A 13409-nucleotide genomic window follows, 5' to 3' on the forward strand; every position below is an offset into this window, starting at 1 on the left:
AGGAGGCTCAGAGCTTTGATGCTGCTGAGCAGGACCAATTTCCCATCACCACTGCTTAGCCAGGGAGAATCGATTTTCAGCCATTATAATCCCTCTTGGTTCTTCTACAAATGTTCCAACCCAGCCTGGATCCAGGAACTGTCATACCCACAAGTGACTCCACAATTTGGGACAAACTTTGTCAAAGGTAGGAGCTCTCATCGATTACCCAGGACTGTTTCACAAAAGTCACCATCGACTCCCCAGAAAAGTGCTCATCCAGCTGATGGAGAGAGGGATAAGAGCTTAGTGCTATCCTTTTCTTATTCCAAGTGATTCATTAACTTGAGCCCACACTGCAGGTCCTGCTACCCACCTCCACCTCCTCCTATTCCATTCTGCACCCTCAGCCTCCAGCACTTCCAGGTAAAGCACCCTAATTACAATCATAAATAAGGTGTACATGTGTGCATGTGTGTGTGCACATACTGTACATTCAAGATAATAGAATCCTCCTAGAGAAAACAATGTTTAACAATGGGATGCATTATCCCTTTGACTTGGAGATAACAAACAAACAACAACAAAAACCCTACTACTGTCTGAGAGTTGTGCAGTAGAGCAGCAGTAAACAGTTTCTGGTACTCACACCACTCAGATGCCCAGTCTCTTCTCTACTGTCTGCATGTGGATTAGAGGCGCGATACTTTAAATCCTGGTTCGGTCTCTCCTCCCTGCTTAGCGAGTTCCCAAGCCACATCTCCAGAGATCAAATGGCAAAAAAAGCACCATTAGAAAGACAACGTGCTTCTGGATCCATTCAACCTCAGCAAAGGAAAACCGGGCATCCATTCTTTAAAATGTGTTATTCGATACACTGCTTTCCCGGCTCCCCCAGCAATAATTTTACTTTATCATTAAGAGTCCCGCAGGAAATCCTGCCCAGGATAAAGAAGGAATGGAAAGAAGGAAGGAAGGAAGGGAGGGAGAGAGGGAGAAAAAAGATAAACTTCACCGTTCAGCGGGGCTGGGCTGCAAGGCTGCTGATTCAAGATCACCAGCAGGAGGACAGTCGCCGCACGCAGGCTGTGGTGGGGCATCTTCTGCTCCTGGCCGGTGGCTCCTGGCTCCCGGTCGGCAGCTGGCGACTGCCACTTGCTTTCGGACAGCACGGCGCAGCGCAAGAAGCCAGCGGGGCGCGCACCAGGACCGCGCGCGCGTAGCCGGGAGCCGTGGCTAGCACGTCTGCTTTTCGGGCTCCTGGCTCCCCCCGGCCGTTTTTATGGAGCGACTCAACCCCAAACACATGATGTCATCGTGCGGGGAGAAAAAGAACGCCCAGCCTACCGAAGGGCTGGGGCCGCAGGTCGGAGGTGAGTTGCAGCCTTGACTTCAGCTGTCCTCCGTAGCACTCTTCAGAGCCACTGCTGACCTGGGGGGAGCGAGAGAGTTCTCCGTGGCGGCTGCCTGCAGGCGTGGCGAGATCCGCCTACCTATCTCAGCCCCATCCAAAGAGGTGCATCTAGGGATCACTCAAGTGGTCGTGGCCATCATCTGTCACTGCTCCTATTTAGAAGCCACTGAAGCACAATGTTATTTAAGTCAAAGTCTTCAGGGCTCCAATGCTCCTGTTTGGACTGGCCACAGATTCTGGACTGTACAAGATAGCTAACGGGCTGCATTCAATTCAGAAATTTTGTGACGTGCACAGAACATCCCGACTAGGTTCTTAACTTCAAAACTTAAAGGTAAAGAAATTGGGAATCAGAAAATAGTTTAATGGGATATATGTGAACAGCTTTATTCAACAATTAGAATTTATCCTAATAAAAGGTGGACAGACAAGGCCCATGCTAGTTCACGACATCAATTCATCCTTACTAAGAAGCTGATCTCTGGGGTGGCAGTGAAAGAAAAGGACTTACATTATTTCCTGAGCATCTACTGTGTGACAGACACTGCATCATGTGTGTCTAGATGTTGAGCTTCTTGGTGCGGATTAGTGTCTAAGCTCACTTTTCTCACATTTCTGTATGCTTTGCAATTTGTGCATTCATATTTCTAGTCAGATCCCCTTTATATTTAGTCCATATGCAGCCAGCCATTAGGTCAAAGGTTTTATTAACCTGCTGTCCCCAATACGTCCTAAATCTTCCTGCTACTGTTACTGCCACTTGCAAATCCTACTACTGAGGTCATTGTGTTTCTGGCTTCCGGGGGCCCTCTGATTATCTCTGCTCTGCTCCTGATGCTGGGCTTGGTTTCCGTCCCACTCAGGGACCCCAACCCTACTTCCTACACACATTGCTCAGAACACATTGGCTGCATAAAGATGCCACCACAGTCCTGATACATAACCCCTGGGTTTGTGACCTGGCCTATTATACCCTCTTCTCTTGACCACCCTCTTCTCTAGCCAGACCAGACCTTACCAATCTCAAGTCTGTTCTGACCCTCAGCTTAAGCAGACTCTTAGGCTGGCTGTAGTGTCCTATGAAGCCTCTTTTTCACATGATTTTGGTGGGAGCGAATATCTTCTCTCCTGACAACCACCAGGAAGTAGATGCCACCCACATTTCAAGGGGTGTTACTGTTCTGTTCCTATCTGCTCAGCTATTGTGTGAGTAATAAAGAGCTCTGCAGTCTCTTTAAGGAAGTTGTTACAGTAAGAATCTTGTCACAAGTACTTCCAGACCACAGGAGGCTTAAGGATGACCTTTTCTGCTGATAAAGAGCCTTGAGCAAGATCTGGAGTGGCGAAGGAGTATTTTCTTGTGGTTCTTGTTCAGTGTCTGATTTGTCCTCAAGGGCAGTCAGTTTAGAAGATGAGATGGATTAGAGAACCCAGGAGCCTGGGGAGGAGCCACTGCAGGTTCAGAGATGCAGAGACTGAAGCTGTTGGGGTGAAATCATTTGCCACACATTTCACAATTAGTTCAAGGTGGTAAACTGGCCTATGCACACACCTGCTGTTATTCCCATGCCAAGTATTTTTCCATTATATCTGGCTAAATGTTAAGTTCTACTTAACCTTGAACGTGCACTTCTAAGGGATCACCAAAGATGAGGGAGTTAAAAAGGGGGAAGGGATAGACTTAGTAGGCCAGTAAACCCTAGATTGTGCACTAGGGTTTATGGAGAGAAAAAGGAATGAAAAGTTTACTGCATATCTAAATCAAAAGAGTAGATAGCAAGTAAAAAAGAATCAAGAATATAAACTGAGACCTGATTGCCCCAAGTGCTTTGAATGAGCTTTAAAAGGAGAGGAAAAAAGATATTCTTAGGTAATCAGAAGGGGAAGGCAGGAAGCCAGCAGAAATTGGTGTAATGGTCAAACTTCAAAAGTATTCAAGCTGAATGTCAAGGGTCCCTCCAGCAAACAACACACACCTAATCAGCTTAAATTCCCGACTCTGGGGATCCTTTCCCTGCTCCTGGAAACTTGTGTAGATGAACTTGTAAGAACTTGCTCTGCCCTCAGCAGGCAGGGCTATTATCAGCCAATAAATAGCCCATTACCTGATGAGATGAGTTATAATGGAAAGTGGACCTTCTGTACGCAAAATGTAGTAAACGGCCATCAAGTGTCACACCCAGGCTCCAGGGCATAGTGCCCCTCTAGAATATTGCCATTTGAATAGACAGGAGGGTGAGGCTGGTGAGTCAAAGCACAGAGGAGTACCGAGGAAAGAATGCAGGTTTGATGTTAGGAGGTCTGGGCTGAAGTGCCTTGCCCACCACTTCCTCACTGTATGACCCTGACTGGCACACTTTCTTCACCTGGAAAGAGCAGGTGGTAATCCCTGCCTGTGGACACTGACAGAACTGAGCTAAGGCTGGAAGGAGATAAGGCAAGTGGAAACACTTATGCTCCTCCATTCATTCATTCATCCTCTGTGTGCTAGGCACTGCATTGGGCATAAAACAAATAATCTCATGAATAACTATATAACTATAATTTTAGTAAGTGCAATGGAAGGTTGATGTGTAACCCAAAGGGCCCCATTCAGTTCTGGGGCAGTGACAGAAGACGTCATCAAGTGTGAGATTAGATTCTATGACTTTATAAAACCTTTGAAATGCATAACCAGGCCAGGCTCCTCTTTCCCAAAGATGGTGCTGTTGGTGGTATTTGCACCTTTCATCAGCTAATTGTTGGCCTTTTGAGTAGAAAGTTTAAGATAGAGGGAATTTCATTTCTTAAGAATGAACTCTTCAAATAGTGTCACTCAATTGGGAATGTGCCTTTGTATGAAGCGAAGGAAGGACTGCTAAGAAAGAAAGAGAAAGGGAAGAGAAAAGAAAAGGCAAGGCAGGACTTCTGGGAGGAAAACTAACATTTATTGGGCATCTATAGTTTGCCTGGTCATGCATGACCCTTCACTCTCACAGTAACCTGTGGAGACAGTGTCAGGTTTACTATTCTATGTATGAAGAATCTGAGACTTGGAGAAGCTAAATCCTTTGCTAACACAGGTTCACGGGCTTTTGAAAGGCAGAGACTGGATTCTTAGCCCAGATGATTCTGTCTCCAAGGCTCAGAAAGGCTCTTTCCATACCTATCCTACAAATGCTTCAAATGGCCGAGTATGGTAATGAGCAGCTGTAATCTCAGCAACAGCCAAAGTTCCTAAATTCAAGGTCAGCTTCACTGATTTAATGAAATTCTGTCTCAAAATAAAAAGTTAAAAAAGAATGGGGATGTAGCCCAGTGGTAAAGCACTCCTGGGTCCAATCCCAAGCATCCCCCAAAAATATTTCAAATGGGTATGTTTTATTACTGAATTCATCTGAGATGTGTATTCTCCAATTTTATAGATTCTGTGATCATTTATTTGTTGAACATAGGCATAATGCGACAATTCTGGCAAATAAATAATGCTCAGCAGGGGACAAGACTGTGTCTTCTCCAGGCCCCTTGGAGTTACTGAGGGATCCTATACTCTGATCTATGCCTGGAGCATCTGCCAAAATATGATACAAAGAACTTGAGAACTCAGAGCTTGATTCCACACAGTTCTCCAGCAAAGGAGGAAACTGAGCTCCTTGTTATATTAATGACTTCTGCTTTGACCCAGGGTATCAGAGAGAGGGAGAAAGGGAGCAGGAAGGAGAGGGAGGGAAGAAGGAAGAAAAAGGCCAAGTGTACCCTTTGCCTAGTGCTGAAGCAACCTCTTGGCCAAAACTTATATGGACCCACTGATCTGGGTGCCAAGGTCCATCTTTGAAGTCAGCGATGTAGTTTTATTTGCATCTGCTCTACACCTTTATAGTGATGGCATGGAATCATCACCTCTATGTGAACCCTACCACCCTGCTCAGTGTCAGGCAGGATCAGTTGCAAGACTGTATGACCTACAGGAAAGAATGTAGACTCCTGGCCAAACTCTGCGATATTAGTAAGCCTCTTGTCCTGTACATACCATTGTTTTTTGATCTGTAAGCTGGAATAAGAATGTCTAACCTCAGCTGGGCACAATAGTGCAGGCTTGTAATCACAGTGACTTGGAAGTTTGAAGCAGAAGGGTCATCATTTCCAGGCCAGCCCGAGCAACAGCAAGACACTGTCTTGAAACATTAAAGGGGCTGGAGATATGGCTCAGTGGTAGAGCACCCCTGGGTTCAATTCCCAGTACTGCAAAGAGAAAAAAAAAAAAAAAAGGAATGGTTAACACACACAGGGGTTGGAGCCATAAATGTGAAGGTGCTTTGGGGTAAAAATAAGAGTACTCAATGTAAGTTAAAATATCACATCCAAGAGTGGGCTTGAAATGAAATAAAATTGGTTTGATCTCCTCCTGGGTTTGCTAATCTAAGAAAATAAAAACTGGATTCCAACAAGAGACATGAGTTCTCAGTCTAGCCATGACATAGTTGCCATGGTTACCCTGGTCCCTGTTGTTTGTCCACTGAATCCTTCAGCTCAAATTTCTGTTGAGTATGGAATAAGGGCTCTCCATCAGATTTCCATAAAGTTCTCAGCATGATTAATAAAAAGTGATACAAATTTGAAATTTTATATACAGAGAAAGCATTTTTTTAAAGAGAGAGTGAGAGAGGGAGAGAGAGAGAGAGATAATTTTTAATATTTATTTTTTAGTTCTCGGCAGACACAACATCTTTGTTTGTATGTGGTACTGAGGATCAAACCCAGGCCGCACGCATGCCAGGCGAGCGCGCTACCGCTTGAGCCACATCCCCAGCCCCCAGAGAAAGCATTTTTAAGGGAAACAAACCTGAAGCAATACACTTTACCTCTTTCCAGGTAAGTTATTTGGAAGACCATGGTTAGCTGATACTACTTAGGAGACATCATTAAGCTGTAATAACTTAAGGTTTCTTGCAGACATCTCTCCTTTCCCATCTGCTAGCTGCATCCACTCTCCCCCAACCTCAGGGGTTTGGTCCAGATCCTGGTCTTGGTCTCAGTCTGAAGCACTATCCCTCTCAACACTGTTTTTCAAACTACTGTGTAATCATAGACCACATTTCAGCAAGCTCCCAAGAGCCAACATAAAATCAAATCTGGCTGGGCATGGTGGTACACATCTGTAATCCTGAGGAGTCGGGAGGCTAAGGCAGGAGGATCACAAATTCGAGGCTAACCTGGGCAGCTTAGCGAGAGCCTGTCTTGAAATTTTAAAAAGGGCTAGGGATGTGGCTCAGTGGTAGAATGCTTCTGGGTTTAGTCCCCTGTACTGGAAAAAAATAAAATAAAATCGGACTTTTTCCCTGAGTAGGTCAAATGGTACATTACATGAATGTGGATTTTGAAATTCAACTACACCACTCACTACCCTGTGTGATCTAGGACAAGTTACTTCCTGTCCAAGGCTCACTTTCCTCCTGGTCAAAGAGATAAGGGCCATAGAGTCAGTATACCTCAAAGGTACACAGGGAGGACTAAATATAATAAGCTAGGCATGTGAAGAATCTAGCATAGTGGCAAATAATAGGCACTGTGTAAAGAGTGGTTCCCTCTATAGAAGGGGCCTGGACTAGGTGAAAGGAGGCTATTTTGCCCCATCGTTCCAACCCTGATTTGGGCAACCCCACCAACTCCCACAAATCCTAGGGAGAGAATGAGCAAAGATTTCTAGGTATTGCGTTCCCCAATAGTCTACCCAGTGGCCTCTCAAAGAATTTTGGCTTTTGTCATCACGAACCTAGCCCCCCTACTGAGGTAAGATGGCTTCTAAACAAAAAGACTCAAAACCACTGTACCACAGGAAATGTCTGATCCATTGAAATTTGGAGGTGAGGGGTATTCCTAAGCTCAGAGATGCCACATCTTCTTGGAATAGGTTGGCAATTTCCTCCTGCTTGGACACTCTAGTTCTCTACAATTGCAGCAATTTAGAAGCTGACCTTTCATTTCAGGTGCTTTCAAAGAAAACTGGCAAGCAACCCGCAGTTGCTTGTGTTTCAGCTTGTGTTTGTCTCTCCTGGCTATCGGGTACCAGGAACATTCAGTGTGCTTCTTCCACTGCTCTTCCAGCTGGAGTTGGTGCACTGAGTAGGATCTTATTTAGGCTGCAGTTCCTGACAGAGTTCAGTGGGTTGAGAGCCTGGTGCAGTTCGAATTGCTGGCTTTGTGGCATGGATAGGTGAAGGCCAGCTCAGCAAACTCCCCCTCAGACACAGATCAAGTTGAACTGATTTTCTGGCTGGGATCCATCTTCCTCTCAAGTCCTGAGAAAGAACTAAGTTATGGTTGGTGGCTGGCCAAGCAGGTGAGCAGCCAAGCCTTTACAGTTCTCTCACCCAAAATAACAGTCAGTGAACTCAAGACATGTCCCCAAGGAAACATGGTGTGGCATGGCAAGCCCACAAAGATGACTAAGGAAAAGAAAATCTTAACTATAGAACTAATTACTTTGTGTGTGTGTGTGGGGGGGGTGTTACTAGGAATCGAACCCAGGGTTCACTGAGCCTCATCCCCAGATCTGTTTTCTTTCTCCTTCTCCTTCTCCTTCTTCTTTTAATTTGAGATCAGGTCTAACTAAGTTGCTTAGAGCCTCACTAAGTTGCTGAGGCTGGGTTTGAACTTGCTATCCTCCTGCCTCCCAAGCTGCTAGGATTACAGATGTGTGCCACTGTGCCTGGCTGTATGGAGCTAATTCTTAATATATCTATTCCACTTGAAATAAGAGTGTGGGGCTCACTTTGCAGCGATTATGACTGGATTCCTTGTGTTTATTAACACTGAGATGCAAAATTTGATTCTATCATATATTTCTCTTTACCATACAGAACTTTCTGGGTGGTAGAAATGATGGCAAGATATAGTTAGAGTTCTTAACAAACATTACAAGAATCAGAAAATAAAACCCAAAGCCAGGTGCAGTGGCACATGCCTGTACTCCCGGAGGCTCAGAAGGCTGAGACAGGAGAATCTCGGGTTCAAATTCAGGCTCAGCAAAAGCAAGGTGCTAAGCAACTCAGCAAGACCCTGACTCTAAGTAAAATACAAAATAGGCCTGGGGATGTGGCTCAGTGGTCGAGGACCCCTGAGTTCAATCCCGGTACTAAAAAAGAAAGAAAGAAAGAAAATAGAACCCAAGAAACTTGGACTCTGTACAAATTCTGTTTTCACTGGAGAATGGAATAGGAGAACTACCTCAGTCATTCCACTTTTTGATGGGGACTATACTACTTAACCTCAGTGAAAACATGTAAAATTCTTTTGCAATATTTAGGAAGGACATCATAGTCCCTAATTTAAAAAGTTACTAATGCTTGTAACTAGAGTTGTTTGTCTGTTGTTAGAGGAGGCATCAGATCTGTCTGTGATAAGAAGGCTCCCTGGGCTCATTTCATCTCTGAGAGAAAAAAAACAAAATGATACAGGCCCAGTTCATAGGAAAGAAATGAGAATGAATTTAGAAACAGTGAATGAGAGAAAGCCCATCATAACAGACCTTATATAAGTAGCAGCCCACAGGAGGGAAATAACTGGGGGAAGGCACAAAGGAGAGTTAGGAAGAACAGTGGATGTAGCTCAGTTGGTAATTTGTTGCCATTTTTCAGACACAGGGGGAGGGGAATGGGTCCTGGGGCAGGAGAATTAGCAACATGATGAATTTGTGACCCTTTAACCTGCAGTCGGATGCTGGGCAGTGGGCCGACTGGAAACAAACTTGAAGTGTTGAACTAGAACAAGGAAGTGTCTCCGCTGAAGGAGTTTTAGAAACAAAGTTACGTGAAGGGATTTTTCTTTCCTGGGCTAAGTACTGAACTCAAGGAGAAGGGTTTTTGTTTGTTTAAAGTAAAAATAAATAAATAAATACCAGTGATCCATCCTATCTGATAACAACTCTTCATTCTTATACATTCCAATCTTCTTATTGTTTATGTAACAAAATTTTTACCTGGTTATTTTGGAATAAAGGTACTATCTTAGGTATATTACTTTCTAAAAAATCTGACATTGAATTATAGACACTTTCCCACATTTCTACAAAGTCTTAGTAATTTGAAGTCAACAAATCTTAAATCAAGTTTCTAGCTGGGGATGTAGCTCAGTTGGTAGAGTGCTTGCCTCACATGTACAAGGCCCTTGGTTCAATCCCCAGCACTACAAAAATAGAAAGAAAAAAAAATAGCTTATCTGAGTGAGTAAATCAAGTTTCAAGAAGTAATGAAGTCTGGGAAGATACGTGATTTAAAAAAGGGAGTCAAATTTCTCAAGTGACTTCCTCAGGGTCAGAGAACTCCTAGATGGGCAGTGAAGGAAAAGGCCAAAGTATCCAGATAAGTATAACCTGGGTAGACTGTGGGTTCGATGGGGACAACAACAGGAAGTGAGTACACACGTTGCTGGTGACAGGAGGAGTGCAAGTCCACAGCAGGAGCAGAGGTGCCACGGTCCATCTTCACTCTGAGTTCACACATTGAATGGTGTTTCATCCCTGGGCTCTCTAAAGAAGCTTCTGGATCTAGTGCTTCTAGAAGAAGTCAAGAGCCATGATGGCGAATCTAGGGAATTTCACTGAGAGAAAAGGTTGGGAGTCATGGGAACTGGACATCCATGAGGGACATTTAATTCCTGATCCACTTGCAACAGCTTCCAACCATCTTCATCCCATGTACTCCTGGCTCTGCATTTGTTCTCTTCTTCCTTATTTCATTCCCCCTCTCCTTTTACCTTTCTTTATCCTTCAGCCTGAAGAATCTTCAGCTATGGTCTTCTAGTTCCATACTGTAAGTGCCGTAGTAGGGAAGAGGCAGAGGCAGAGACCAGAGTGGGGAAAAAACCCATACCTCTCCAAGGAATTAGCTAGAGCAGGAGTTTAATGGTAAAGATAAGAAAACAAGGTGATATTTTTACTTGTTCCATTTCTGTGTTATTTGTTAGGGATTTTTCTTTGGGGGAAGGGATACCAGGGATTGAACTCAGGAGCACTTAACCACTGAGGCACATCCCCAGCCCTATTTTGTGTTTTATTTAGAGATAGGGTCTCACTGAGTTGCTTAGGGTCTTGCAGTTGCTGAGGTAGGCTTTGAACTCACAATCCTCTCACCTCAGCCTCCTTAGCCCCTGGGAATCTAGGCATCTGCCACCACCCTTGACTATTTGGGTTTTTAAAAACATCAAATATGTTACAAATTAAAACAGTTACACATTTTTTAAATTTAAAAATGAAAGGAAAGAATCCATCTATAGTGCCAGGAAGATCACATAGCACATTTTCAAAGAAAAGGTCTTCAACAACGGGTTCTGCAAGCACAGTGGACAGCAAGTCAAGGAAGGTGAGCGTAGAGGAGTGGTAACTAGTTGGTAAGAAAAGAGCCACTTCCAAACTTCAGCAGAGGTCATGGAGAGAGGGCACAAGCAAAAGGAGCTCCTGAGATTTGTCAAACTTGAGGCTGACAAAGAAAATAAGGAGAAAATAATCACTTCAGCCATTTTTGAAGCCAGGAGCAAAAGTTTGGAATGGAGGGGAGAAAGATGGTAAGAGAGGTGAGAGGGCAGTTAGGAGCACTGCACTGAAAGTAATGGAAAACTTCCAAACATATATAAAAGTAGAGAGCATCACTATATTGACCTTCCACATAAGTTTCACCTGTAGCTTCAGCAACAATCAACTCACTTCACCTACACCCCTGTAAACAGAGCACCCCTTTCCTGGATTCAAGACATCACACTATTTTGGTAGTTTTCAAACTTTAGCATGCACCAGAATCTTCTGAAGGGCTTATTCAAACACCAGTGGTGAGCTGGGGTTGTGGCTCAGTGGTAGAGTGCTTGCCTGGTACCTGTGAGGCATTGGGTTTGATCCTTAGCACCACATAAAAATAAAGATGTTGTGTCCATCTACAACTAAAAAAACAAAACAAAACAAAACAAAACACCAATGGCTGGGCCCACTACAGAGCTTCTGATTCAATAGATCTGGAGGGGCTGGTTATGTGCATTTCCAGTCCTTTTTCAGTTGATGCTGATGCTGCTGATCTGGGGCCACACTTTGAGGACCACTGCACTTCCCTATTAAAACATAATCCTTATTATACATAATCACAATATTACCACTGCACACAAAATCAATAATTCCTTAATATTATGTGTGTGTGTGTATATATATATATACACATACACACACACTTTTATTATATGTATATACATATATATGTGTATTTTTGTAGAGACACTTTTCACATTTATATCTGTAATTGATCTGAAGTTCATCTTAGTTTATGGTTATGTAGGGATCCCATAACATTTTTCTCATGTAGTGAGCCAGTTTTTCCTATATTGTCTACTTAGCAACCCATCTTTTCCCATTGATTTGTTTTTCTTACACTAGGTGCATACACACCCACTCATATAAACTCACACACATGTATACTTCTGAGTACTTTATTACCCTTGCTCCATTTATCCGTTTCTTTCCCAGTGCCATGGTGTTATATTATGTTGTATCAAAGTGTACTTGGGCACTTCCTCCTTGCTTTCTTTTTTTCAAGACTGACAACTAATTGTGGACCCTTGGTTTTTTTCTTCCATATAAATTTTGAATGTTTCTTCATTCCCTCAAAACATTTTTGTATCTTGAAATTGTTTTAGATTTTGGGTTAATTTTGGAAGAATTGGTATCTACATGTTAAGAGATGTTGTCCACCCTCCTGGCATGTATCTTTGCTTATTTATGTCTTTTGTCCTTTGATAGTATCATTTTTCTCCAAATTTTTATTTTGAATTTTGTGAAGTTGACTTTTAGGTACTTTGTAGTTTTAGACTTTTAGGTACTTATAAAAATTAGCTGATTTTATATTATGTTTTCCAGTTGAATATTGCTTGAAGAAGTAAACTACTGATTGTCAGATCTGGTTCCTGACATCATTGCTGAACATAAATAATCAGTTCTTAAATTTTTCCTGTTAATTCTGCAAAGTATTCTATATAGATGACCAGATCATCTGTGAATACTGACAGCTTTACTACTTCCTTTCAAATCCTTATTCTTATTGCTTCTTTTTCTTGCCTTATCACTTTGGCCAGGACCTCCAGTACTATGTTGAGTAGTAGCAGTTTTTAGAAAGAATAAGGTTCTGTCCACATGTTATCTGCTTCCTATACCACTTAGAAATTATGCCTACCCTAATGTACCCACAAGCTCCATCTTCTGCTGGTGCAAGACTACTGATTTTGTTGTCTTGCAGTGGAATAGGTCTGACCTATAGTCTGCACATGGTAATATGGGAGAGAAAAAGAGACCCGGATTAAAGCTTTCCCACCTGTGACACTTGCCTTCTTCCCTCTGTGGTCTGCAGTTACATTCACATATATCTGGGACCCAAACATTGTCCTTCTAGAAGCTTCTCACAGTTACTACACTGGGACCTCAGACCACCAGCTGCCCCATTTCTGAGGCACTAGAAGTGGTGTTATCTTCAATTATAATTAGTAACATGCAAATAGGAATGAGAACACACACTGTAATCTCTTAGTCACTCTCTTTATCTGATTAGGTCCTTTAAGTCTTCTATTCATTCTGTTTGTCTGACTAAGTATTTCAAGTGCTACACCAACAACTTTGACCCTGTGTGGCAAAATGTATCTGCAAATTCTAACACATAGGAGCTGGGAGCAGTGGTGCACATCTGTAATCCTAGCAGCTCCAGAGGCTGAGACAGGGGGTTCCTGAGTTCAAAGCCAGGCTCAACAACTTAGTGAGATCCTACGCAATTTAGTGAGACCCTGTCTCAAAATTTAAAAAATAAAAAAGGACTGAGGATGTGGCCCAAGTGGTTAAGTACCCCTGCATTCAATCCCTTGTGCAGAAAAAATGTTAAAAAGTCTTAAGACATAGGTGCAATTATAGAAGTTAGCATGTGGTTGGACATTTTGGGGTCTCTACTCCTGAATAACTTTCCTAGTTATACCCTTAGGTGGGTATCTTTACACACAGCCCATAAGATGTACCTAT

At 43.0% G+C, this 13409-nt stretch overlaps 1 protein-coding gene across 1 annotated transcript in view; it reads right to left on the minus strand.

The window, feature by feature from the left end:
- Positions 1-1100, minus strand: part of Ca12 (carbonic anhydrase 12) — a 45598-nt gene extending 44498 nt beyond the window's left edge. Inside the window, exon 1 of the mRNA XM_076848619.1 lies at positions 995-1100. Within this exon, the coding sequence (XP_076704734.1) occupies positions 995-1079 (85 nt within the window). The 5' untranslated portion in view covers positions 1080-1100. The remainder of the gene's footprint in view (positions 1-994) is intronic.
- Positions 1101-13409: the final 12309 nt, after the last annotated feature.

This window comes from Callospermophilus lateralis, chromosome 3 (assembly GCF_048772815.1).
Source record: "Callospermophilus lateralis isolate mCalLat2 chromosome 3, mCalLat2.hap1, whole genome shotgun sequence".
In the NCBI taxonomy this organism is placed as follows: domain Eukaryota; kingdom Metazoa; phylum Chordata; class Mammalia; order Rodentia; family Sciuridae; genus Callospermophilus; species Callospermophilus lateralis.